The sequence below is a fragment of the Schistocerca nitens genome, chromosome 9 (assembly GCF_023898315.1).
Source record: "Schistocerca nitens isolate TAMUIC-IGC-003100 chromosome 9, iqSchNite1.1, whole genome shotgun sequence".
Taxonomy (NCBI): domain Eukaryota; kingdom Metazoa; phylum Arthropoda; class Insecta; order Orthoptera; family Acrididae; genus Schistocerca; species Schistocerca nitens.
Genome location: NC_064622.1, coordinates 328,054,845 through 328,081,451, shown reverse-complemented (window position 1 = coordinate 328,081,451; position 26,607 = coordinate 328,054,845). Strand labels below are relative to the sequence as shown.

At 41.6% G+C, this 26,607-nt stretch overlaps 1 protein-coding gene across 2 annotated transcripts in view; it reads right to left on the bottom strand.

Annotated features, from left to right (window-relative positions):
• The window catches only part of LOC126203809 (anoctamin-5-like), a 288,957-nt gene that overhangs the window by 123,622 nt on the left and 138,728 nt on the right, over positions 1–26,607 (bottom strand). For both annotated transcript variants that reach the window (XM_049938177.1, XM_049938176.1), the window contains exon 9: positions 2,305–2,522. In XM_049938177.1, coding sequence (XP_049794134.1) covers positions 2,305–2,522 — 218 coding nt within the window. The remainder of the gene's footprint in view (positions 1–2,304; positions 2,523–26,607) is intronic.

Genomic DNA, 26,607 nt, shown 5'->3' with positions numbered 1-26,607 from the left:
TTGCTCATCAAAAATTGAATAGTGTAATGTAATGATAGCTTAGTTTCTGCAGAAAAATTAATATACCTAGGAAACAACACATTTGCACTGCAAAATAATACAGCCCTCCCCCCTTCCCAGAATATGTCTTGCCGGGTTAGAAAGATTGTGAGAGCTTATCAACCTGGATAAGTATAAAGTGTTAACACAACTGAAAAAGAATGGGGTTTAACTGATTATTATTTTGTTTATGAAATAGCCCTGGAATGCATCTAACCTATTCTGGTAACAAACAGGAAACATACTTCAACAAGACTGGGCCATGATTTTGAAATGCAAAGTCAATGATTTTCTACTGCAAAATATTACTGTCTTTCAAGCGAAGTGAGATAAACAAAGACTAAGGTCATGTAACAGGAAAAAGGAATATCAATAAGTAATGAAAATTACTAAAATTAGAAATAAGACATAGTGAAGTAACATTTAGCTTCTAATTAATATTTTCACAACAAAAGTTATGAGTAATCTGTTATAACTGCATTACAACACAAAATCCCATACATACTACACTAATATTTGTGAAAACTGCAGCATGAAGAAACATACATTAGACTGAAATGAATTTTATTCAGTTCATTGGCCAAATGGTAATATACAAACAACTGAATTACAGAACATTAGATTGATATGAGTTTGAAAAAGCATTATGGTGTGAAACATCTATGTGTTGTAGTCATAGGCTCTAACAAACATGGTGAATATGTAGGTGTGGAATGTAGAGCTATGTATCATTCCCCAAAGAATAATTGTTTGTTCCTTGCCACATGTGGCTGGAAACTGACATAATGAAGCATAATACTTGGAGTTAACTGAAATACGAGTAACACCTTGAGCTCTAGTATCTCTCTGATATAGTACTTGTCCACACTGGCATTCCATTTTGCATCCAGTTGTGTCCAAAATCATCTCAGATGATATGTGCTTGTTATGATGCTCAACACTCCAGACTATCAGACTGCAGTCTACACAACAGCACCTAACACAGATGTGGCTGTCAAGGGATCAGTGGGGCTCGAGTGAAAACAATACATTTGACCACTTTCCATGGAAGTGACAATGTTCATTGCTGTCTGAAGCATTTGTGGTTTCTACACAATGGACATGAAAGGAATGATACATGTAACACCAGCATGCAATAGATTGCAGTGATTTGTTTACCCAGACAGGTCTATGTCAATTACAGTGCTATGACACAGTCAACTGTAGCTGTAAAAACATGATGGTAGTCAGACTGTGCAGAAATCACATTGCATGCACCACTACCTAGAGTGCACTGAGGAAATGGACATGGAGGAAGGGAAGGAGAGGGGTACCTCATACTGCTTTCATGGACAGCGAGGAATGCAGGAAATATGGCACAAAGTCTTACAAAATAGAAATAAAAACTATTGAAAAATTTTGTTTATTACCAAACATACTGATGCTACCAGTTTATAATATGTATCTACTTCCTACAGTACGCTTAATTCATAGAGGATAATTTGTGTGAGATTTATACTATTATTTTGCTGTTAGGTAAGTAATGTTTGGATACACACAAATACATTGTACATTCACATTTTATGTAGTTTTTCACTTTTCTGGGAAACGTTTACAGTGCTACTGGAAGCTTTTAGAATCCAGACCCATCCAACATTTTTAGTTACAAGGAGAAGCATTGCCCCAACATTTTTTTAAAAAAAATATTCGTAGTAAATACCTCTAAGTACACTTGCTGGTAATCAATATCTACCACATGTTCTGACTTTCTCCAAACTGATACTAAATTAGTAAATCTGTCTGTGTGGTGGGAGAGGACACACATTTTGTTTGTGAAGACCACTTGTCCCCCCCCCCTCCTGTCCCACTGCATTCAACTCTTTTCTATCCTCTGACTCTACACACACAAACACTGTCATAATAGTATGCCATGAGCAAGTCAAAATATCACACTATGACAATAACAGTAACCTAAACACCAATCATTCTGTCACTTGAATATTCACTCACATGCTTTTGTGTCTACACTTGGATACTCACTCACATGCTTTTATGTCTATAATGAATATTGGTATTTGCTTTCACTTTGATTTGTAACTTTTCTGCTTCCAATATCACAATAGAGATTGCTCCTATGTCATTTCCCTGGAATCTTAATCAGTCATCTTTCTACACACACCTCCAGTTTGTACTCTTTCAAGCAGTTCCCTTACTATGCTGCAGTTTTCTCAAAAATCAGAGTAAATATTAAATGATAGTTATTGAAGAAAGCTACCTTTCACTGACCATAAATGCAACAGCAGATGCAGAGGTGAAAAGACGCACGGATTTGTTCCAGAATGTGAGATGTGGTTCTTCCCTACCAGTAACAACATTAAACTTTTTTGTCTTGACAGAACCTTCAAATTCTGGTCGTAGGTTGAAGTCTTCTTCATTCTCAGAAAGATCCCAGAGCCAGGCCAATTCAGCCTGCCGCCTCTTCCACAGTTCCAGAAAGATGCATGCTATAATCAAAATAGAGGAAGTGAGAGGAAATGGACTGTACTCTTTGAAATGAAAATGCTACAAAAGTTTTTGGATTTTCAACTGTATAGTTTTATTTCACCTATGCATTCACATTTTTTTTTAGTCTTACAAATGTTTTTCTGTCTGTCTGCCCACATGAATGGCCACCACCAAACAGTGGCCAAGAAATAGCTGGATCATCAAATTTCCAAGCATGCTATCCAACAAAATGTGCTTCACTTTGGTTGGTTAGACTGGGGTACAAAGAGACCAAACTACAGGGTCAGCAGTACCTTTTTCCACAAACAAACAAGTCTCAAGGTAGAACAATTAAAACCAAAGGAGTTGGGGGAAGTAAAGGGGGTAAAACTAATAGGGAACCACACCAAAAGAGAAAAAGAAAGAAGTGAACCAAAGGGGTAAACATACACTAAAAGGAAAGGTATTACATTCATATAGCAGATGCCTTGGGCTGGCTGATCACAAGGAAAAAAAAAGGATGAGCCAGCCACTCTGCAACATACTTAAATTGCCAGCATAAAAGACAAGGTGAGAAGAACACATACGGGGAAAAGACGAACCACAAGGCAAACAAAATGCAAAGCAAGAATGCTGAAGAAGTAAATGGGAAGGAGGATGGAGGCCAGGGAGAGAAGCTGGAAAAGTTAAAAATCCATCGCAGAGTGACTAAAATTGGGAAGTTCAACAAGAGGTAGATGACAGATATTGGAGCCACAGTGGCACTGAGGTGGCTCCTCACTATGGACGAGGTGACCACGTGTTAGCCAAGTATGGGTGATGCAGAACCAGTAAATGACAACAGAGCCCCTGTGCGTGGCTCGCATGGATGACCACCACACATTCATTATCTCCTTGATAACATGGAGTTTGTTTGGGATACTGAGACTACGCCATTCAGTATCCCAGATTGTGAAAAACTTGCAGTGGGAGACCGACTGGAGATCAGTCTCCTGCAGGCCAATCTCCAGAGTTGGTTTACCAGTAGCCTGTTTGGCCAAGCTATTAGCAAGTTCATTGCCAGGCATCCCGGCATGTCCTGGGGTCCAAATGAAGGTCACTGAATGTCCATAAAAAGACTCCTAGATAAGTCACTACAGATGATGAAGGACTCACCAGTGCAGGAGCAGATATGCTCAAGGGCGCAATAGCTGGCTACCAACTCTGCAGTGCATTGCACCCGTCCGGCAAGGAGCATTGTTCAATATGGCCAATATTAGCAAAGCCAACAAGACTGTTGACCATTAATTCATCTGTATAGACTATTTCTGAACCCTCAAACTCGGTGAGAAGAGAGAGAAATTGCCGGTGGAGGGCAATAGCTCCATCCGAAGCTGCGGCTGAGGTAAGGACCATGGAGGAGCGCGTAAGTGGACCCACAGAAAAGGTGATAGGGGGTAAGTTTTGAGTTCATTAAGAAGCGACCGGACATGGACGGTGAGGGGATTCCCAGTTCCAAGCTGCCTTGTATGAGATGCATCTTCCGTGTTAGAGAAAAGGAGATGGTAATTTGGGTGGCAAGGTAAACTATGAATGTGGTTAGTATAGTTTGCAAGCAGCAGTTGCTGCTGGAGCTGCAATGGAGGAACACCAGCTTCCACAAGGAGGCTGTTCACAGGGCTCATTCGGAAGGCTCCTGTCACAAGCCGAACTCCACAGTGGAGGATAGGGTCCAGCAGACGCAGTGCGGAGATCAATGTTGAATCATACACCAGGCTCCCATAGCCAATAAGAGACTGTACAAGTGCTTCGTATAGCTGCAGCAATGTATGACAATCAGCACCCAGTTGGTGTGGCTCAGGCATCGATTAATATTAAAATGCTGCCAGCACTTGTCCTTAAGCTGACAAAGATGGAGAAGCCAAGTTAAGTGAGCACTGAATATCAGTCCCAAAAAGCGGTAAGTCTCCACTACATCTAGTAGTTGGTCATCGAGGTAAAGTTCTGGATGGGGATGGACAGTACAACAATGACGGAAGTGTATGAAGCAAGAATTGGCAGCTGAAAACTGAAAGCTGTTGAGTGAGGGTCCACAACTGCACCTTCTGTATAGCTCCCTGCAGCCAGCACTGAGCCACAACAATAGAAGAGGAGAAGAAGGAAATACAAAAATCATCAACATATAGGAGAGGAGATACTGACAACCCTACTGCTTATGCAAGACCATTGATGGAAATTAAAAAGAGTGGAACACTCAGGACAGAGCTCTGTGGGACCCCATTCTCTTATATATGGGGCGCACTGTGCGAAGCACCAACTCAAACTCTGAAAGTGTGGAGTGATGAAAAGTTTTGTATAAAAATTGGGAGCAGGCCCTGGAGACCCCATTCATGCCGAGTTGCGAGGTTGTGGCATTGACAAGTGGTATTGTAGGCCTTTGTCAGGTCGAAATAAATGGCAATAAGGTGCTGGTGCTGGGAAAAGGCCAACCGAATGGCAGGCTCCAGGTGCACCGAATTGTCGATGGTGGAGCATCCTTGGTGAAAACTGCCCTGGTATGGAGCCAGAAGGCCCCGAGACTCAAGGAGCCAACACAACCTCTGGCTCACCATACATTCGAGCAGCCTACACAGAACGTTGGTGAGGCTGATAGGATGATAGCACTGGGATGATGATACTTTCCCACCATTGCGACGGGAACTCACCATTACTCCAGATGTTGTTGAAGATGGCAAGGAGGTGGCACTGGAAATCCACTGACAGATGTTTCAGAATTTGCCAATGGATGCGGTTGGGGAGGGATGTGTCATAATAGTTGGCAAGGGCACTGAGAAATTCCCGCACACTGAAGGGAGCATTATATGGCTCAGGGTGGTGTGGAGCAAAAGGGAGGTGATGTCGTTCCACGCACTGTTTGAGGAGATGAAAGGCAGGGTGGTAATTCTCAGCTGCAGAGGTGCAAGCATAATGCTTGGCAAGACATTCTGCAATTATGTCTGGATTGGCGGAGACAGCTCTATTTGTGGATATTCCAGGTACACCTGCAGGGGTCTGATAGCTGTAAAGTCATCGGAGCTTGGTCCAAACTTGGGAAGGGGAGGTTCGTGTTCCAGTGATGGAGATGTAGCATTCCCAACACTCCTGCTTCCATTGTTGGATGAGAAAGCAGACCTGGACATGGAGCTGTTTGAAGGCAGTGAGGTTCTCCAGAGATGTGTGGCACTTATGACATTGGAGAGCTCGCTTATGGTTTATAATGGCTGCAGCGATTTCCGGCAACCACCAAGGCACTGACTTCTATCAGGGGCAACCAGAGTAACAAGGGATTGCTCATTCAGCTGTGGCAATAATAGTAGTAGTGATGGTGTAGATCACCTCATTGATGGTGGCATCCAACGGAGATTCAACGATGTTAGTGGAGGTGAAAGTGTCCTACTCAGCCTTGAGAAGAGTCCATCTGGGCAATCGTCAAGATGAGGGATGCTGGGGTAAGGTCACTACCACACAAGTTGTCATGAGCTCTCTGGTGGATGGACAGGAGAAGGCCAGGACTGCAAACTGAGAAATCAATGGCTCAGCATGTGCCATGTGCCATAGTGAAATGTGTGGGGACACCTGTATTTAGGAGGCAAAGGTCAAGTTGAGTTAGTAGGTTCTCGACATCTTTACCACGGCCAGTATCTTGGTTCCACCCCACAAAGGGTTATTGGTGTTAAAATCACCCAGAAGAAGAAAAGGTGGGGGGAGTTGCAAAATGAGTGCAGCCAATACATGGGGTGGTGCACCACCGTCTGGAGGAAGGTAGACATTACAGATGGTAACTTCCTGCGTTGTCCTCACCCTAACAGCCACAGCTTCTAAAGGTGTTTGAAGGGGCACAGGTTTGCTACAGATAAAGCTAAGGGCAAAGATACGAATTCAACCTGATGGTCTGTCACAGACAGTATGGTTTCAGCAGTAACCTCGATAGCCACGGAGAGTGGGGGTCCGCATTGTGGGAAACCAGGTTTTCTGAAGGACAATGCAGAAAAGCAGGTGTAACACTTAATGAGTTGTCATAACTCAGCCAGGTGGGAATAAAACGCACAGTTCCACTGAATGATGACACTTTCTGGAATGTGGGAAGGCATATAGTGACCACGGAAGCAGTTTATGCATCAGCATCACCTGCTGCCACTGATTGAGTATTTGCATCCATTGCCATTGCGGGTGAGGCATCAGTCAGATCCAGGTCCTTGGGGGGTACTACACTCTCCACCTCGTCCTCAGAAGCAGAAACAGTAGGGAGTGATGGTGTTGGGGTCACCGGAGAGTCATGTTTCTTAGCAGACTTCTTCTTGGTTTGCTTGCCCTCTCACTCCTCTTTAGGGGATTGCTGGGAGGACTTATCCATAGTAGTTTCAGACATGGAGGAAGACCGTGAAGTTCTTCATCCAGCAGCTTGTGGCTCCTTTAGCCACTGGCGAGCTTCTGTTGTGGCATTAGTGGAGACCTTGGAAGGGAGAGTCCCATGGGACACCTTCCTCATGAGAGGAGTGAGGGGAGGAGCTGGGGGGATGGGATTGATGACCCCAGCATTTGGTGGGGGGGGGGGGGGGGGGATGCTCCTGAAGTAGCTGCTTTGGGAGCAACAGAAGAAGATGTGACCCCTACCAGCAAGGGGGACGATGTATTTGAGCAGCCCAGAGGGCCCACTTCATTTGGAAGAGAGTGTGGAACTACCAGCACTTGAGAGGGTAAGTTGACGTAGTTGCAGCATATGTGGATGTCAACAGGATAGGGCGCAATTGTTCAAATTTTTGTTTAGCCTCTTGGTAAATCAGTTGGTCCGGGTCTTGTACTCCATAATTTTCCACTCCTTTTGGAGTGCTGCGCAGTCTGGCAAGCGGGGAACATGGTGCTGTCCACAGATGACACAAGTGGGAGGAGACACACATGGAGAATTTGGATGCAGTGGACGTTTGTGGTCTCAACATGTGGCGCTGAAATTGCAGCAGGAAGACATGTGCCCATATTTCCAGCACTTAAAGCATCACATAGGGGGAGGGATGTAAGGTTTGACATCATTGTGGTAAATCATCACCTTGACCTTTTCAAGAAATGAATCACCCTAAAATGCCAAGATGAAGTCACCGGTAGCAACCCTGTTGTCTTTGGGTCACCTATTGATGAAATGAATACTCCACTGTTCTAAATTGGCATGGAGCTTGTCATCAGATTGCAACAGTAGGTCACGGTGGAAAATAATCCCCTGTAGCATGTTGAGGCTTTTATGGGGAGTGATAGAAAGGGGAATATCAGCCAGGTGGTCACAGGTGAGTAACTCCCAGGACTGGGCAGGGGTTGCTGTCAGTATGACAACTGCCACATTTCTCATTTTTGACAGTGCAGCCACTTCCCCAAATTTGTCATCCAGGTGTTTGACACAGAACTGATGCTTTGTAGCCAAAAAGGAATCCCCGTCCATTCTGCTGCAGATGAAATACCTTGGAGAATAAAGCCTTCTCTTATCCATACCTTTATGTTCCTCGAGTGGTGTGGTTAGGGAGGGGAACGATTTGGGGTCATATCTCTCAGAAAGAAAGTCAACTTTCCTTTTTTGGAGACTGCTGGGGCCATTCAGTCCCCAGCAGCAAAAGATGACTTGGTGTCCTTCATTGCGGGTCATCCATCATGATACCTCCCACACCAATCCAGGGTTCTTCCCACGGGAGAAACCCAGCCACAACAAAGGCCACCTGACATGATGGCCATTGCCAGGAGTCCCAATACCCCAAGAAGATAGGCATCTACTCCTTGGGATACATGGGGAGTTCACAGCTCAGGCATGAGCAGAGAAATTCCTGTATTGTCAAGGGGCTACCACCAAATGGGTACATCGACGGCCCCACCACAATGGACTGGCTACAGTGCTGGATGTTGGGTGCTAAGAAATCCAATATTGTCATAAGGGTGCAAGAGGACAGGAGACAACAGAAGAAAGTAATGTACCCCGGAAAGTGTCCTCATCCAAATAGTTGAATTGCAGGTAGAGGTGCAAAGCCATGACAAGAAGAGATTAAGAGATTGAATCTAATTGCACCACGTAAGGTGATCTTTCCCCAATTGGCCTGCACTTCTGTAGAATTTGTAAAGTGAGACGTCAAACCATAAAATGGGACCAGAACTTATAGGGCTGAAAAGTGGGAGACTCCTTTTAGTCACTTCTTATGACATGCAGGAATACTGTGGGCCTATTCTAACTCTTGGACCTGCAGGGGGTGCTTCATGTCATCTGCTTAAGAGCCTGTGTGATCTGGATTCTTCCAGCCAATACCAGCGTTTCTGGACTGTGCAGTGCTAACTTTCCTTATTACATATCCATCATTCCTGTAAACCCTGGTCTCAGCCTTCAATAATATCTGTCCCCTCTGCTTCTGTTTCCTTTCCTGGTGCCGCTCCAGTCCCATACATCTTCTGTCTCTAGCCAGAGCATCTTGTATAGTCCTTTCTTTACTACAAGCCCTATCCAAGATTGCTGCCCACCTCCAGTCTGGCTTCAAGGCCTGCACAGGACAGTTGTCAATAGTGTGTGTGTGTGTGTGTGTGTGTGTGTGAGAGAGAGAGAGAGAGAGAGAGAGAGAGAGAGAGAGAGAGAGAGAATTTGTCTCCGTGTGTTTCTCTGTGTCTGGCAAAACACGTGCATAGCTAAGTTTCCTTTTACAATTACTTCAAATGTGCCTATCTGTTTCTTACTGCCTCATCTATGTGGTGAGTAACAATGGGTCCTACGGTATTGGCATTATTCCATCCCATATTTTCCACTGTTTAACACTGAGTATAAATGGACAAACTTCCAGAGTACTGTACAATATGCCTTAGACAGTTATGTGCTGATTAAAGTTGTGAGGATGGGGAAGAACTACAATGGTTTGACAGCCATACTTGAAAGCTGCTCTAAAAGCAAAGTAAACTTCACTGCAGATTTAAATGTAGCCAAAGCGTTATTGACAAACGAAAACTGCATGAAGCCAAAATTAGCATAGCCATGCGAGAAGTATTCAGGTAAAATTCTATCTATTGATCAGCCAGAAAACCTAACAAGTTTTTTTAATCCTATGTTGAGTTAGGAAAGGGGTCAATATCACCTACGCCAACAGTAAGTGCCCATAGTGATGCTGAAATTCATCTTTCAGCATAGTTTCACTGAGGAAGATCATGCTGTGGTTCCTCCTTTCAATCTTTGCGTAAACACCAAAATGGCAAATACTGAAATAAGTTAACCTTTTGATAGAATATAAACTAAAATTTCTTGACAGAGAAAGTGAAACCAGCCCTGATGGGATACCTATATGGTTCTACATAAAGTTTATGAATGAACTTGCTCTTCTTCCAGCAGCAATCTACCTTAGGCTGCTGGAGGAGCAAATTGTTCCAAGTGATTGGAAAATGTGTAGCTCATTCCTGTTTTCAAGAAGGATCATCAAACAGATGCTCATATCACTGACATCAGTCTACAAACACCAAAAAAAGTTTTGCATCACCTCGGTTCCAAGAGTTCCAGAACCTGTACAGAAAATTGGAATAGAGATCAACATAAACATCATTTCCGCCCTTTTTATTGCTCATGAAAACCACACATTTCATGTTGTACCACTATACAGCGAGACACTGAGGTTTGGTCTAGATTTCTGTACACACCGGTACCTTTAATACCCACTAGAATGTCCTCTTCCATTGATGCATGCCTGTATTCATCATGGCATACTATCCACAGGTTCATCAAGGCACTGTTGCTCCACATTGTCCCACTCCTCAATGGCGATTCAGCGTAGATCCCTCAGAGTGGTTGGTGGGTCATGTCGTCCATAAACAGCCCTTTTAAATCTATTCCACACATGTTCGACAGGGTTCATGTCTGGAGAACATGCTGGCTACTCTAGTCGAGCAATGTCGTTATTCTGAAGGGAGTCATTCAGAAGATGTGCACGATGGAGGTGCGAATTCTCATCCATGAAGATGAATACCTCACAAATATGCTGTTGATATGGTTGCACTGTTGGTCGGAGCAGGCATTCATGTATTGTACAGCCATTATGGCACCTTCCATGACCACCAGCGGTGTACGTTGGCCCCACATAATGCCACACCAAAACAGCAGGGAACCTCCACCTTGCTGCACTCGCTGGACAGTGTGTCTAAGGCATTCAGCCTGACCGAGTTGCCTCCAAACATATCTCCGATGATTGTCTGGTTGAAGGCATAAGTGACACTCATCGGCGAAGAGAACGTGATGCCAATACTAAGCAGTCGATTTGGCATGTTGTTGGGCCCATCTGTACTGCGCTGGATGGTGTCATAGTTGCAAAGATGGACGTCACCATGAACGTCAGGAGTAAAGTTCAGTTTGAGTCATAATATGACGTTCTGTGGCTGCACGAAAAGCATTATTCAACATGGTGGCATTGCTGTCAGGGTTACTCCCAGCCATAATCTATAGGTTGTGGTCATCCACTGCAGTAGTAACCTTTGGGCGGCCTGAGCGAAGCATGTTATCGACAGTTCCTGTCTCTCTGTATCTCCTCCATGTCCGAACAACATCACCTTGGTTCACTCTGAGATGCCTGGACACTTCCCTTGCTGAGAACCCTTCCTGGCACAAAGTAACAATGTGGACATGATCAAACCATCTAGGCATGGTTGAACTACAGGTAACACAAGCCGTGTGCCTCCTTCCTGGTGGAATGACTGGAACTGATCGGCTGTCGGACCCCCTCTATCTAACAGGTGCTGCTCATGCATGGTTGTTTACATCTTTGGGCAGGTTTAGCGACATCTGTGAACAGTCAAAGGGACTGTGTCTGTGATACAATATCCACAGTCAACGTTTATTTTCAGGAGTTCTGGGAACTGGGGTGATGCAAAACTTTTTTTGATGTGTGTATTTTTGAATGAATTTTATGCTCATGTATTGTGACCATCCTATAGACAACACATTTCTGCTGTAGGACTGAACATGGATTCTGTAAACAAAAATTTTGTGAAACTCAACTCAACTCTCTTCATTCATGAGACCCAAAAAGTAGCATATACAAGAACCCACATTAATGCTATGTTCACTGACCCTCTAAATGTGTTTGATACTGTCAAACTGTTGGCTAATGAATAAAATATGAACCCACATTGATGTTACGTTCATTGCCTTCATAAATGAGTTTGATACAGTCAAACTGTTGGCTAATGAATAAAATACAAACATACAAAATTTGTGATTGTATTGAAGTGTTTGTAGGGAATAGCATGTTATTGTTACTGGAAAGTCGTCACCAGACATAAAAGAAACTTTGAGCAGATGACAAGCCATTGTTATAGCATCATTATTGTTTACAATACATATAAATATTGAAAGCACCAAGAGGCCATTCGTGGATGATGCTGTTGTATATAAACATGTCCCTGTGCTAGAAAATGGTAATTAAATGCAGGAAGAACTCCAGAGAACCAATGCTTGGTGCAGGGATGCTTACTCTCAACACAGACGACTGTAATGTACTGTGCATAAGTAAGGAAGAATACCTTTCGTTAAATGATTACACAATTGCCAAACAGTCATGGAGGCAGTCACATTCATTAAATATCTGGAAGTAGTAGCAAGAACTCTCTTACAGAGGAACTACATATAACTAATTGTAAGACAGGTAGATACAAGGCTAACATTAATTGGAAGAACCCTCAAGAAGTGTAGTCCATCCATGAAGCAGGTAACTTACAAAATACTACCTCAACCAGTATTTTGGATCTGCTTGTTAGTGTGAGACCCTTACCAGATAAAATTGACAGAGTAAATAAAGAAAATTTGAGGAAGAGCAAAGTGCTTGTTTAACAGGTGTAAAAGCATCACAGAGACGATCACCCAACCCAGAATCAAATTCTACATGACAGATGTTGTGTATCATGGTATGGACTACTGTTAAAATTCTGAGAGAATATGTTCCTAAAAAGAATCAACCAGCATATTGCTTCCTCCTAAGTGTATCTCACGAAAAGAACATGAAGGTAAAATTGAAGAGATTATAGCTCACATAGAGACTTACCAACAATTGTTCAATCTTTGTAATCAATCAATGACTGTGGAGATGTTTCCTGACAGACTTAGAGATACTGAAGTAAAGCCCATCTATGCAGAAAATCACCTTTTATTACAGACCTACAAAAGTGCTTGCGAAAGTGGCTTATGATAGAATATCAATTGATTTCATTGAGCAGAACTTGTTCACTGTCTGTCTGTTTTTGGTTTCATAAAGAATTCTCCACAGAGAAAGCAATACAAACCCTCACAAATATGCTAAATTAGCAGCGATAAACAAGAAAAGTTATCCCGTTGGTATATTCCGTGGGCTTGCCATAGTATTTGTGTGGATCACAAAATTATACATGGAGAACAAAAGTGTTACATCATTAACAGCTTTCCTCTAGCATGGATGGAGCTTACTTTTAAAGCAGGAATCAGAGGGTCTCACTAACAGGTCCTGTCTGAGATATAAAATTTACCTCAGAATGGGGAACGTGGTATTACATATCACTCTGGAAGAGTTAGTTACATCTAACCCTTTGTCTATTTGGCCAACAAATGATGCTCACAGACTACAAGCATAATGATTTAATATTTAGGAGTGCACTACAGTTGTGCAGTGTGCAGTTGTGGTCCATATTTTTGCATGTGTCAAGTACATTGAGGAGCACCACATGTCTTCAAGGTAGGGCGCTGATTGCAGTGGGAGTTTGTCCACAGTCCAGGCATCATTGCCTGAGGCTGGTGCAGCATGGCAAGCCCAGCATAAACGCACACAGAGTAACAATTCTGGGAATGATGCATAAAGCAGCAAAGACTGTAAATTTATTCATTCTCTTCTGTTACATCAAGCTACAAAGTTCATGATGTGTGTAATAATTCAGATCTAGAATAGTAGTATATGTGATGTTCCTATGTTGAGAAAGTCTTGTTCAGAAGAGTTTGCTATTATGTTTTGAAGAATATATGGAAAGTTACTCAGACAGAACTCATTGTATTTAGTTACATTAATCTTGTGATAAGGCATTTTATTTCTACCAACATTCTGGGCTGCAGAAGAGAAGAAGTCTGAAAATTCTACACAGCAATGGTCAACAACTGCAGTGAGCTAAGCAATATTTCACAATTTTTGCTCAGCTGAATACCAAAACTTGGAAAACTCATCATTCTCAAAGTGGGTAACACAGCATTCTGTTACTCTGGTGATAGGATCTGGAACAATAAATACTGGGACTGAATCAAACTCATGAAGAATGTCAACAATGACTGGAAAAAGTGAGTTATTCAACAAGAATCTAAAATTTTAGCTGAAGGCTTGCATGGAAGTTACTGTTGTTATCAGTGACATCTTAGAAAACAACAGAATGCTAAGTGCACACCTAAACCCACTTGTGGAAAGACAAACATTAAAAAGGAAATAATTTCACTGACAAATACTGATTAAGTTTACTGGACAAACATATGTTGCAGATATGGAAGACTGATGGCCTACATTACCAATATTGACAACGGTATTCATTATGTCCTTGGCATCAATGCATCAAATAGTAGTACCAACAACAGTTGCACATGAATCTATAACAATCTGGTCTCACTGACTGCAGCTGCCCACCTCATCGTCTCATCTCCATGTGATGAGTTCTTCAACTAAGTTTGGTAAGCTGTACAGAAGCCAAATGGTGCTTCTAAGAATTTTTTTACAAAATTAGCCACATTGTTACAATTAACAATTGGGGAAAAAGTTATTGTAAAACTTATTGTCATTTTAATTATATGCCAGTGCTGACTAGAAAAAATGGATGTGCATCTCAAAGAAATTTTGGGAAACTTTAGTGAACAAGTAGGAGATCTAAAGAAGTTAAATACTGACAAAAAGCCTCAAGGTGCTGAACTGAATATGAAAATAGATATGCAAGGTGCATTGTTAAGAGCTAACCTAGATACAACTAATGAGAAGACAGGTTAAAGTAATGCCAACTTAAAGGCAGAATCACAAAGTACTGAGAAAATAGATAACTGGGCTTGGAAATTAAAGGGGTGTATTATTTATTCAGGCCAAGAAATATTAATAAAATACAATAAAATAAAATTACAATCTGCAATTTCAACTTTAACAGGAGAGCTACATCCTGAAATTACTAAGCAGTGTGACTTGGTGAGGAATGAATTTAACAAACAATTTAGAGATGTGAAGAGAGAATTCCAAAAAGATTAAAAATTTCGCTGAGCAGGAATTTACTGAAGTACATAAACAAGTGTCAGGCACTACAGTCAAACTAAATGTTTTAGAGCAAGTTTAAACCAGAAGTGGATGCACATCCAACAAATTTCTTAAGGCTATTTTCTAGGTCACTGCCCAAATGTTGCAATGATTAGAAGAAGACTGGTTTTGTCTGCAGTTATTTAGGAGGAAATGCAGCTGATTAGGGAAGGGCACAGTCTGAGGAATTTATGACCTGGAGTAACTTCAAAGAAAAATTAAAAAAGAAATGTTGGTCATCAATCACACAGGAAAATGTAGTACTTGACCTTTGATATTACAAAAATAGTTAGGGTAGCTGTATGAAATATACTGAACAAAATTTAACAAGATCCAAATATTTAGACAATCCAATAGAGAAAAGTCATTTAATAGAAGTATTAATTCATAAATGGCCCTAGCATGTAAGACCTGAGATGTATATTGTGGGAACTTCAATCCACAATTAAATAAGAACAGTGTTAACACTAAACACTTTATTGAACTATTGATGATATACATGTCACACACAAAAATGAATTATACAAAGACAGTGTTGAAAATGGAATCATCATCATAAACTAAAGGCAATGCCTTGTCAATTTAGCCACGTCCCTCTCTCCATTGTCATCCTCTTCAATTCTTCATATGGTTTTATCCCCATATCTTCTTTAATGTTATTAAAATATGTTGCTCTTGGCCTACCTCTTGGTTTTTCCCTAAAACTTTTCCTTCAAATACATTCTTTAGGAACTGGGTGTGTCTCATTATGTGCCCTATCATTTTTGATTTTCTTCTTCCTATATAATTTAGCAGAGTTCTATTCTCATTCACTTCTCTTAAGATCTTTTCATTACTTTTTCTATCTACCCAGCTTGTTTTTGTCATTCTTGTCCATATCCACATTTCCACTGCTTCCAGTCTCTTTTTCTCTGCCTTTCCCAGAGTCCATACTTCACATCTGTATGTTAAGACACTCCAGACAAAAGTTCTGGCAAACTTTTCCCTACTTTCTAGGCTAATATGATTGTCTGTTAGTAAATTCCATTTATTTTGGAAAGCTTGCTTTGCCAAGGCTATTCTTCTCTTTATAACTGTGATACATTTATTGTCATCAGTGATTGTGCTCCCCAAATAACAGAAGTTCTCAACCTGCTCTAGAGCATCATCTTCTAGTTTAATATTAACTTTACCATTTTCTTTTGTCTTCCCTACTACCATAGTTTTTGTTTTCTTCTTATTTAGTCAGCAAGTACTACTATATCATCTGCAAAACGGATACAGCGTATTCATTCCCCATTAATTTTAATTCCTTTGGTTATTCTTTTCAATTTTTCAGTGTTTTTTTCAATAAATAAGTTGAACAAATATGGTGATAATAGGCATTCTTGCCTTACTCCCCTCCTTATTTTTGCTTTCTTTTTCACATCATTCACTTCTACCTCTGCTTCCTGACTTTTTTACAGGTTCCAGATTAATTTTCTGTCCCTCGAATCAAGATTTCTTTCTTTCATTGTTCGAAATAACAATTTCCAATTAACCATGTCAAATGATTTTTGTAAATCTATAAAGGTCAAGTAGGTTCTCCTATTAAATCCAATTCATCTTTCTAATACCATTCTCAGAGCTAGTATTGCTTCTGTAGTTCCTTTTCCGGATCTGAAACCAAATTGGTCTTCTCCTAGGTTTTCCTCAATTTTCTTTTTTATTCAATTTTTTATTGTTTAACATTATTTTGGAAGTGTAGGATAGTAAGGAGATAGTTCTATAGTTCTCACAGTCCAGAACATTTCCTTTTCTTGGGATTATTACTGTTTTGCTGTTAAGCAAATCTGTAGGTGGTTCTTTTCCATCTTCACAGTACTATTTAATAAGTTTATGTAAGTACTCTTTTGTTGATTCTCCAATTTCCTTCAGTATTTCTGCTGGGATGTTATCTTTGCCTGTCAGTTTGCCATTAATTTGATCATTCAAGGCACTGTTGAATTCCTCTTTAGATATAGGTGGCCCTATCATGCCAATATCCACACTGCCCTCAACTTCCAGAATGAAAACGGGAAGCACTCCAAAAATGTAGGCATCAGGTTACAACACAGAGGGTGGCCAGCAACACTGACCATCTCGAGCAGGCAGGCCACCCTTCCACCCTTACATGCTCAGCAGAAATATTGATGGGTTTATTGTTGGTTAAGATCATCAGCATTGTGTGGCTACTATGATCCAAAACTCAGTATGGACCAGTATAAGATGCTTGTAAAGGGATCTGAAGAAGTTTGTGTGTAGTATTATGACTGCACATAGACAGGTCTTAAATTGGATGATGGATAAAAATGGGAGGGTCCACATGGCAGGACACAGAGGATGGACAGAAATTGGAAATGCAGTTTTTGATGTAACAGGATTAAGAAGGGTGGATCTGGAAGAGGGAAGTCTCATTGCTGATGGAAAAATTCCAATGAAAGCTTGACATTCTTGCTGTGCACAAATTCTGCTGCTGAAGTACCAAGGGCTGGATTGAATGCAACATGTAAATTCTACAGGGAGGCCCGGTGCCAATGTTCCACAACTCTGTTGCTGGTCAGTGGTAGCTGGTCGAACAATGATGTATAAAACCACACAACTGCCAGTTCAAAAAACAAGGTTGACTCAAATTGATGGTCCTTATCTGTTGTCGCACCATGGGGCACCCAAATCACACTATCCACACTATCATTATTTTAATTGTTTGTTTTGTTGTTATACCTACACTATCAATTGCACATGAATGGCCAACTCTACAAGGTCAATATATACATGATATAAACATTGTGTAGGGTTCTTGAATGTAGCAGTTGGGTTGTGGACATGACTTCCCACTTTAGCTTATTGTCAAGGCAAACAAATTTCAATCCATAGCCAACAATCATGCTGCACACCCAGTCACACAAATCTGTCTGTCACCATTTGTATAATAGTATTAGCTTCAGAATGCACAAGTCCATGGTTGGCACTAAAATTCTGTTTCCAAAAACAGTGGAACATCATGTGACAAACAGCCATCTGTTTTGGGAAACCTCACACCACACAAGGAAGTTGGCCATTGATAACTTCTGGAGACACAATCCTGCATTTGATATTTTGATAAACTACGGTACCTCTGCATCAGTTTTTCGTGCCATGACCATTTGTGTGATGTCAGTACCTGTGGAAACTGCATTTATTTGGGAGAGAGGTGCTCAAATCATAATCTGGCTGGCATCAATAACAACAGCTAGCAGTGCAGAAGTGCTAGGGGGGTGTGCTAGGAGCAACTGAACCAAATCAGCCTCAGTTTGTAAAGGCTAAATGTCTGAGGGGCTAACCCAATGTCCCAAAAGCTCCACTTCTTTTTGTCAAAGCACACATTTGTCTTTGCAGATTTATAGTCCATAACAAGAAATTCTGTCAAAAATAATTTGCAGATGTTTGTTGGGTTCTGCACCAGAGGCAGAAAAGATCAACAAATCATTGAGATAAGTGAAGCAGAAGGGCAGACCACATGGGATTTCATCAACAAATCACTCAAATGTTGGACCCACATTCTTCAGGCCAAATGGTATTCTGGTATATTTGAAGAAGCCGAAGGACATGATTATTGCTTTCTATTATATATCCGCTGATGTGACTGGAATCTGGTGGCCTCCTTTTTGAAAATCAGTCATGCTGAACAGCAGATCACTAGCTAGAGCGGCTGTTAAATTCTGGAGATGTAGAATGGGATAGGAGGCACAACAGTCCCCATGAACATACCAGGACCATCTTTCTTCTTTACTAAATGGATGGAGAATGCTCATGAGTTACCTGATGTTGAATAATCCTTGCAACCAGTAATTTTTCAAATTTCTTCCTTCCTTCGTTGCAGTGTACATTGCAGAGCCAACCATTGGGTCTTGGAGGCAACCAGCAGTACAGGTGAAGTAATAATGTGGTGGGTAGTGTCCTGTCATATACTGGACAATGACTTGGACTGCTGTCTCACATCATCCAAGGTCATTGTAAGAATAACACCACTCTGGAACTTACTTACTTGAACCCGAGACACATCAGTATAGCAGTGTAGTCATTATGCATATGCACAACACATTTTTGTCCACAATTGTAAGAAGTTCATTTAATGACAGTGATTTGACATCCACAAAGGAACACACAAAATAGAAAGCCTGCGCCAATAATAGGCTCCATGACATCTGCAATCAGGAAGATCCACTGCACTTTTGTGTGACACCCAAACTCATTACTGCCTCAATGCATTGTCCAAAAGTAGGTATTCAAGAGTTGTTTGTGGCTGTGAGCCAAAATGCAACTAAAGAGGAGTCTTTGAACATTGTCGTCAGTAGGATCTAACATCTGATCCTGTGTCAATTAAATACTTTCCTGCATACAGGTGTTCTGAACATACAAACAGTGTGATGTAGCTAAGTTGTGAACAGCAGAATGTCTGTCAGATGTAACAAACATAGTCTCATTTCGGATACAAAGATGAGATTCACCTTTCGGTGACTGACAGTTCACAGCAAATGGTGGGCCATATGATGATGAAATTTTCAGTGCTGTGTAGGCACTTTACATCAGAGTGGTAGGTTGTGACTAGTCCAATCACTGTCCTGTTTGGGAGCTGTCAGACCTTGTCAGTGTTGTCACTCGAGAGCACTGAAGTGGCACTGTAGAAGTAACACGTTCTGTTAGTAGAAGCTTCTACACTCTAGTAGGATCCACTGTGACTAAACTCAAGTTGCCATGTCCAGTTTGTTGGGCCCTGCTAGGATTATTACATAACAGTATGTTAAGTGTTTGGTTAGCAATAAGAAGCTACGAGTCCAAAATGGTGGTGCTGCATGAAACTACGCCAGTTTTCACTGCAAAAGGCAACTGCTTAAACCACAACAGTTTTAGCATTGTGTCAGGCATTTCAGCTTCAGTCACCAGGGATCGAAGATGATGCCAGAATGCAAAAGGTGATATGTTGCCAATAACTTCACTTGTCAAAACTTGTTGAATTCAATGTTGTGTTGGTTTACTGACTTAATAAAGTACCTTGTGCTTGAGATTTGTGTATTTGTTCACTTGTAGCATGTAATGCATGTCAGACAACAATAAGGTTTGAGATTACAATTCTCTGACTGTCAAGGTGAATTGCAGATTGTCATCTGAGATGTTGTAGGCTTCAAAAGAAAGTTCCAGGGGACAGAAGCATAGATATGGTTGATGAGGCATGTATAGTGGTGTGACAAATATTCCCTCCAGTGTAGACATGACACAGGTTGTTAGGGAATTATCTGTGAGCTGCATAGTATGCGAAATGCATGGCACTTGCCTGAAATTCAACACTGACTGTGGAACAGTAACAGTTTCCTCTGATGCAGACAACAACTGTCCTGAAGAGGTGCTTACTTTTTACATGTTTGTCATCTGCCATGCTGTTTGTAGATGTCACCACTTGTGGGAACAATGATGCACATTTTAATAAGAATAGTGTTAACATTAAACATTTTACTAAACTATTGATTATATGCATTTAATACACAAAAATACACACTTCAAGCAAGTGAATTACACAAAGACAATGCAGGAAATGGAAAGAAAGTGAATTTATCAGACAAAGAAAAGACATTCCACACTTTTTTGTCTTAATAATAGACCATTTGGGTCACCACAGGATTATGAATGGGAAAATATGTATGCGTTAGTCATTTACAGAGGGACTGGACACATCAAATAAAGAACAAGGAGACTATACCCAAGACAAAAACTTAGAACTTACAATACCAACGGGAACTGTCATCCTTGCCAGTTCCGACGTAAAAGTGAAACAAAATATTGCAAAGCTATAAATCAGAATAATAATAGCATGAAAGGGAAGCAGTGGTTGGGAAAGGAGTGAGACAGGGTTGTAGCCTCTCCCCGATGTTATTCAATCTGTATATTGAGCAAGCAGTAAAGGAAACAAAAGAAAAATTCGGAGTAGGTATTAAAATCCATGGAGAAGAAATAAAAACTTTAAGGTTCGCCGATGACATTGTAATTCTGTCAGAGACAGCAAAGGACTTGGAAGAGCAGTTGAACGGAATGGACAGTGTCTTGAAGGGAGGATATAAAATGAACATCAACAAAAGTAAAACAAGAATAATGGAATGTAGTCGAATTAAGTCTGGCGATGCTGAGGGAATTAGATTAGCAAATGAGACACTTAAAGTAGTATATGTGTTTTGTTATTTGGGGAGCAAAATAACTGATGACGGTCGAAGTAGAGAGGATATAAAATGTAGACTGGCAATGGCAAGGAAAGCGTTTCTGAAGAAGAGAAATTTGTTAACATCGAGTATAGATTTAAGTGTCAGGAAGTCGTTTCTGAAAGTATTTGTATGGAGTGTAGCCATGTATGGAAGTGAAACATGGATGATAACTAGTTTGGACAAGAAGAGAATAGAAGCTTTTGAAATGTGGTGCTACAGAAGAATGCTGAAGATAAGGTGGGTAGATCACGTAACTAATGAGGAGGTATTGAATAGGATTGGGGAGAAGAGAAGTTTGTGGCACAACTTAACTAGAAGAAGGGATCGGTTGGTAGGACATGTTCTGAGGCATCAAGGAATCACAAATTTAGCATTGGAGGGCAGCGTGGAGGGTAAAAATCGTAGAGGGAGACCAAGAGATGAATACACTAAGCAGATTCAGAAGGATGTAGGTTGCAGTAAGTACTGGGAGATGAAGAAGCTTGCACAGGATAGAGTAGCATGGAGAGCTGCATCAAACCAGTCTCAGGACTGAAGACCACAACAACAACAACAACAACAACAATAGGATGCGTAACCCAGGACGTAATAGGAATCAGGACTTTAACACTAACAATGAGCACTATTTGTATCCAAATAGCTTTTCAGTGGAAAGGACACTTGTGTACTCATCTTCGAAAAACAATGCACATTCTTAGGCAGGGACCAGGCTCAAGAACCTAACATTAGGACAGTAGGTTCTCATACAGGAAAAGACTAGCCCTCACTCAACCAAAATCTGTTGTGAATTGATGCTTGAAAAAGAGGGCAGTAAAACACAGGAATAATGAGTAAAACCAATAATAATTTATGAATAAAGAGATGACTCATCAAAAGGCAAAAGCGCGGTGTTGTCGACAGACACACAAAGTCTGGAACCACGCTGCTGCTATGGTCGCAGGTTCGAATCCTGCCTCGGGAGTGAATGTGCGTGATGTCCTTAGGTTAGTTAGGTTTAAGTAGTTCTAAGTCTAGGGGCTGATGACCTCAGATGTTAAGTCCCATAGTGCTTAGAGCCATTTGAGCCTACATTGTGCTCATTAAACTGCCAGCTCTTTCCTGGCCCACAGTTAGTGGACTGGGGTGAGGTGGTGATACAAGGTGGTATGAGGTGAGGGACAGGGAGAAGCGGGAGGCAGGGAGCGGGGTGGGGTGGGGGGGTGGGGGAGCTTCTTACCACTTGTGGGAGAGAGGGGAGCCATCCTTGGGCTAGATAGGAGTGCAGGTAGAGTGGGCATGTGGCAGATGGCTGAGAACGCAATTTTGCAGATTACACACACACACACACACACACACACACACACACACACACACACACACACACACACACACTAACAAACACACACACACGCGTGCGCGCGCAACACACACACACACACACCTTACGTTTACGTCAGGGAGGTTACAGGAGCGAAGGATGTGCTGTAGGGATAGCTCCCATTTGCGCAGCTCAGAAAAGTTGATGGTGGTAGGGAGGAATCAGATGGAATGGGATGTGAAGCAGCCACTGAAATCTTGCATGTTATGCTCTGCTGCATGTTGTGCCACTGGCTGGTCCACCTTGTTTTTGGCAACAGTTTGATGGTGGCCATTCATTCTGGTTGACATCTGGTTGGTTGCCATACCAATGTAACACGCTGTGCGGTGGTTGCAGCAAAGCTGGTATATAACATGGCTGCTTTCACAGATGACCTGGCCTCTGATGGGGTAGGATAAGCCTGTGACAACAGGTCTAGTGTAGGAGGTGCTGGGTGGGTGGATTGGGCATGTCTTGCACTTCAGTATTCCACAAGGTTATGATCCTAGTGGCAGGGTATTGGGGGTGAAAGTGGCATGGGGATGGACTAGGATGTTGTGGAGGTTGGGTGGGTGGCAGAACATCACTGTTGGATGGGGTGGAAGTATCTTGGGTAGCATGTCTCTCATTTCAATGCATGATGATAATCAAAGCCTTAATGAAGGACATGGTTCAGTCATTACAGTCTTGGGTGATATAGGGTGACAAGGGGGGCACTTCTTTGTTGTTGGTTCTTGGGATGGATGTAAGAATCAGGTGTGTGTGGGGATATGGCACAGGAGATATGTTTGTGTATTAGGTCTGAGGGTATTGCCTGTCTGCAAAGGCCTTTGTGAGGCCTTCAGTACAATGGGCACGGGAGTTCTTATCACTGCAGATGCATCTTCCATGGGTGGTCAGGCTGTATGGGAGGGATTTTTTGGTGCAGAAAGGTTGGCAGCTGTCAAAGTGCAGGTACTGTTAGTGACTGGTGGGTTTGATGAGGTCATCTGAGAGGAGGCGAATGACATCCAGGAAGATGGCACAATGGATGAAGGAGGACCAGGTGAAGTAGATGGGAGAGGTGTTGAGACTGAAGGAATGAGGATAAGGTGTCCTGGGGTTGGGTTGATATTATAAAGATGTCATCAATAAACCTGAGCCATACCAGGAATTTGGAGATTTGGGAAACTAGGAATGTTTCCACTAGGTGACCCATGAAGAGGTTGGCACAGGAGGATGCCATGCAGGTGCCCATGGCTGTGCCTCGAATTTGTTTATATACCTCCACTTCAAAGGTGATGTAGTTATGGGTTAGGATGTAATTGGTTAGATGTGTGAGGCATGAAGTAGTGGGTTGGGAATGTGCAGAGTGTTGGGAGAGGAGGCATGATGGATGTTGGTATATAAGAAGGTTGGATCTCCAGTGATGAGTAGGGTCCCAGGAGGTAAGGGTGAGGGGGTGGTAGAGAGCCGGTGCATCTTTAATGTGGGAGGCTAGGTTTTAGACAATTGGTTGCAGATTTTGGTCATCAAGGGCTGAGTTTCTCTTGGTGGGGGCACTGTAACCAGCCACAATGGAGTGCCCAGGATTGTTAGTTTGTGGATTTTGGGGAGCATGTAGAAGGTGGGTGTGCAGGCTCTTGTTGGAGTGAGCAGGGAGATGGATTCAAAGGAGAGGTTCTGGGAAGGGCCTAAGGATTTCAGCATGGACTGGAGGTTATGTTGGACTTCTGGGATGGCGTCACTTTGGCAGAGTTTTGTTTCCTTTCTTACTCCCCTTTTTGCATGGTGGTTGTGTCCTCCATCATAGTGACACTCTTCTTTTTTGTTAGTTATTTCCCAAAAAAAAAGTTTTTTTGGAAAAATTTACCAGGAATACAAATTCCTGAAGAGAAATGTTTAATTGGTAGCAGCAACAAAACCACCTTTTTTGTGTAACCTAAGATAAGTTTTCTAATGAGTAAGTCAGTGGTAATAAATAGTAACAACAATAAGATATTGATAAGTCAGTTAAAATGATTACTGTCTAGGGTGGTGAAATGGAGTATATAAAACACAGACAAAAGAGTAAACCCAGAAACCAGATGTGTATTCACTATACAAATTTGTTTTTTAGTCAAAGATTTCAGCTGAGCTGAGGAAAACAAATTTTGACTTTATTGCCAGTAATAGCTTATGGCTGTAAGTGAGAAAACAAATAGTAACCCAAAGAGGAATGAAAACATCAATGTTGGGCTACATAAAGAAAGACAGAAAGGAAGCAGTTGATATCAGGCAGACAACAGAGATCACTGACATAATGGTGATAGTGAATAACTTTAAATGGCAATGGGCTGGTCATGTGGCTCAAAGAAAAGATGGCAGCTGGCCAAAACAAGTTCTAGATTGGAGCCTAAATTACCAAAAGAGACCAAGGGGAACACTAGTGGACAGATGGGACAGACACTTAAGAAAGACAGTTGGATGGAACTGGCAATTGGAAGCTTAAGATCGGCAGAAATGAAAGAATCTGCAGGGATACTATGTTGCAAGCCGACTTGAAGAGATCACATTATCAAATCATCAAATTGGCTATGACCTCAGTGGGCCTCATTATAACATATCTGTGCATTAGAATGTTCAGCTGCTGACAAAATCTTTTTTGAGAATATTATGAAAATGCTAAACTTGCAGCTTATAAACATGTATTAATACTGGGAGTAATTTTCATGTTACACATATCACACACTGCCCCAGCCAGGTGTGGCAACAGCTGAGCTGCCTAACAGAGATAATCACAGAGTCTGTCACTTGTCCTGATCATGAATCAGAGACTTGGAAAATTCAACAATTAAGATTGCATATACCTTTGTCAACACATGAGAAGATATTAAAGGGAGTGAATTTTGATTCTCAGTTTACACATGGTGTTTGAATATGATTGGTAGAATATTGGATAATAACATAACAGAAGAGCTTTGATGATAGATAGGTGGCAACACATGTAGAGAAAAAATGGTGGGTGCCGTGAAAAGTGGTGGCATCAAATAGGAGTAGAAATGGTACCACACCAATGAGTGTACTAATTTTGTTAAATATAAAAGAAAACAGTGGTTCACTAATTCGTGGTTGGTGTTTATTATATTAAAAAGTATTAAATATTACTGTCAATCCTCTTTTGATATCAGTATAATTGTTCATATTTTCCAAGATTTAAAAGTAATAAATCAAGCAACAGCATTATTAAAAAGCAAAGTCAGATGTGAATCATTTTAAAATACAGAGTTTTCTTTATAATTTTTGGAAACTATAATGAAATTATTTCTCTTTGAAACCACAATGGTGGAGCCTTTGTCAGTAAGTAGGATTATAATGTCAGGATCAGTTTTTAGGTGGTGGATTGCAGTTCTTTCTGCAGATGTAAGGTTAGCTTCCATGATAAGGGATTTGAGGAGTGCAGGTGAAGCAAGGTTCGAGATTAAAAAATTCTGTAATGTTACCAGGGGCGATTCAGAGGCAGTGGGGTTGGATCAAGGTTACACGTAGGAGTGAACCGAGTCATGCAGGGAACAATATTTGCCAATTACCCAGTTTACCTGTGGCACTCCATGTTGCACTCACTATGCAAGACCCGAATAACATCGATGAAAGTCCTGTAATAGCACACTGGATGTTCAACTCTCTTGATCCCCCACCAACTGCAGCTGTTCCTTGGTCAAGATATTCTCACTGTCTTCACTGACTCTTTTTTGCCACCACGGTAGTAAATCACCTAGCCACTCTTAAGTGCAGCCCACAGAGCAATCTCCACAACCTCACCACAAGACACACTACCCAATTTAGCACTAATAACAGTGCATATGAGCAACAAGATGGCTAAGCTAACCACTGCCCTTGCTCAATCAAATCTGCCTGGCTCTGTGCTGGATGTGTCCCAGCCTTTTGGCAGTAATGCAGCTAACTACAGGCCACCACACCCATAATCCCCAAACACAAATGATGACCAGCAGTAGGCACACCCAGTTGCTCAGCAATACCTCAGCACCTGTTCATGCATGGCCATCGCAGTCTTACCTCACCTACCTGATCTACACTGGGATGAACTTATCTATCTTGCCCTGAAAATTCCCATCCTCGTTCAGCCCACCCTCTCCCTTCCTCCTCATCACTACAGAAGGCTCTGTAATAACAACTTACAGTTCTCATCCTTGGATAGGAATAAATAAATCTATAAATATAGTATATGCATTTTGTGCCATTTATGGGACTGGGATAAATAATAGAAATA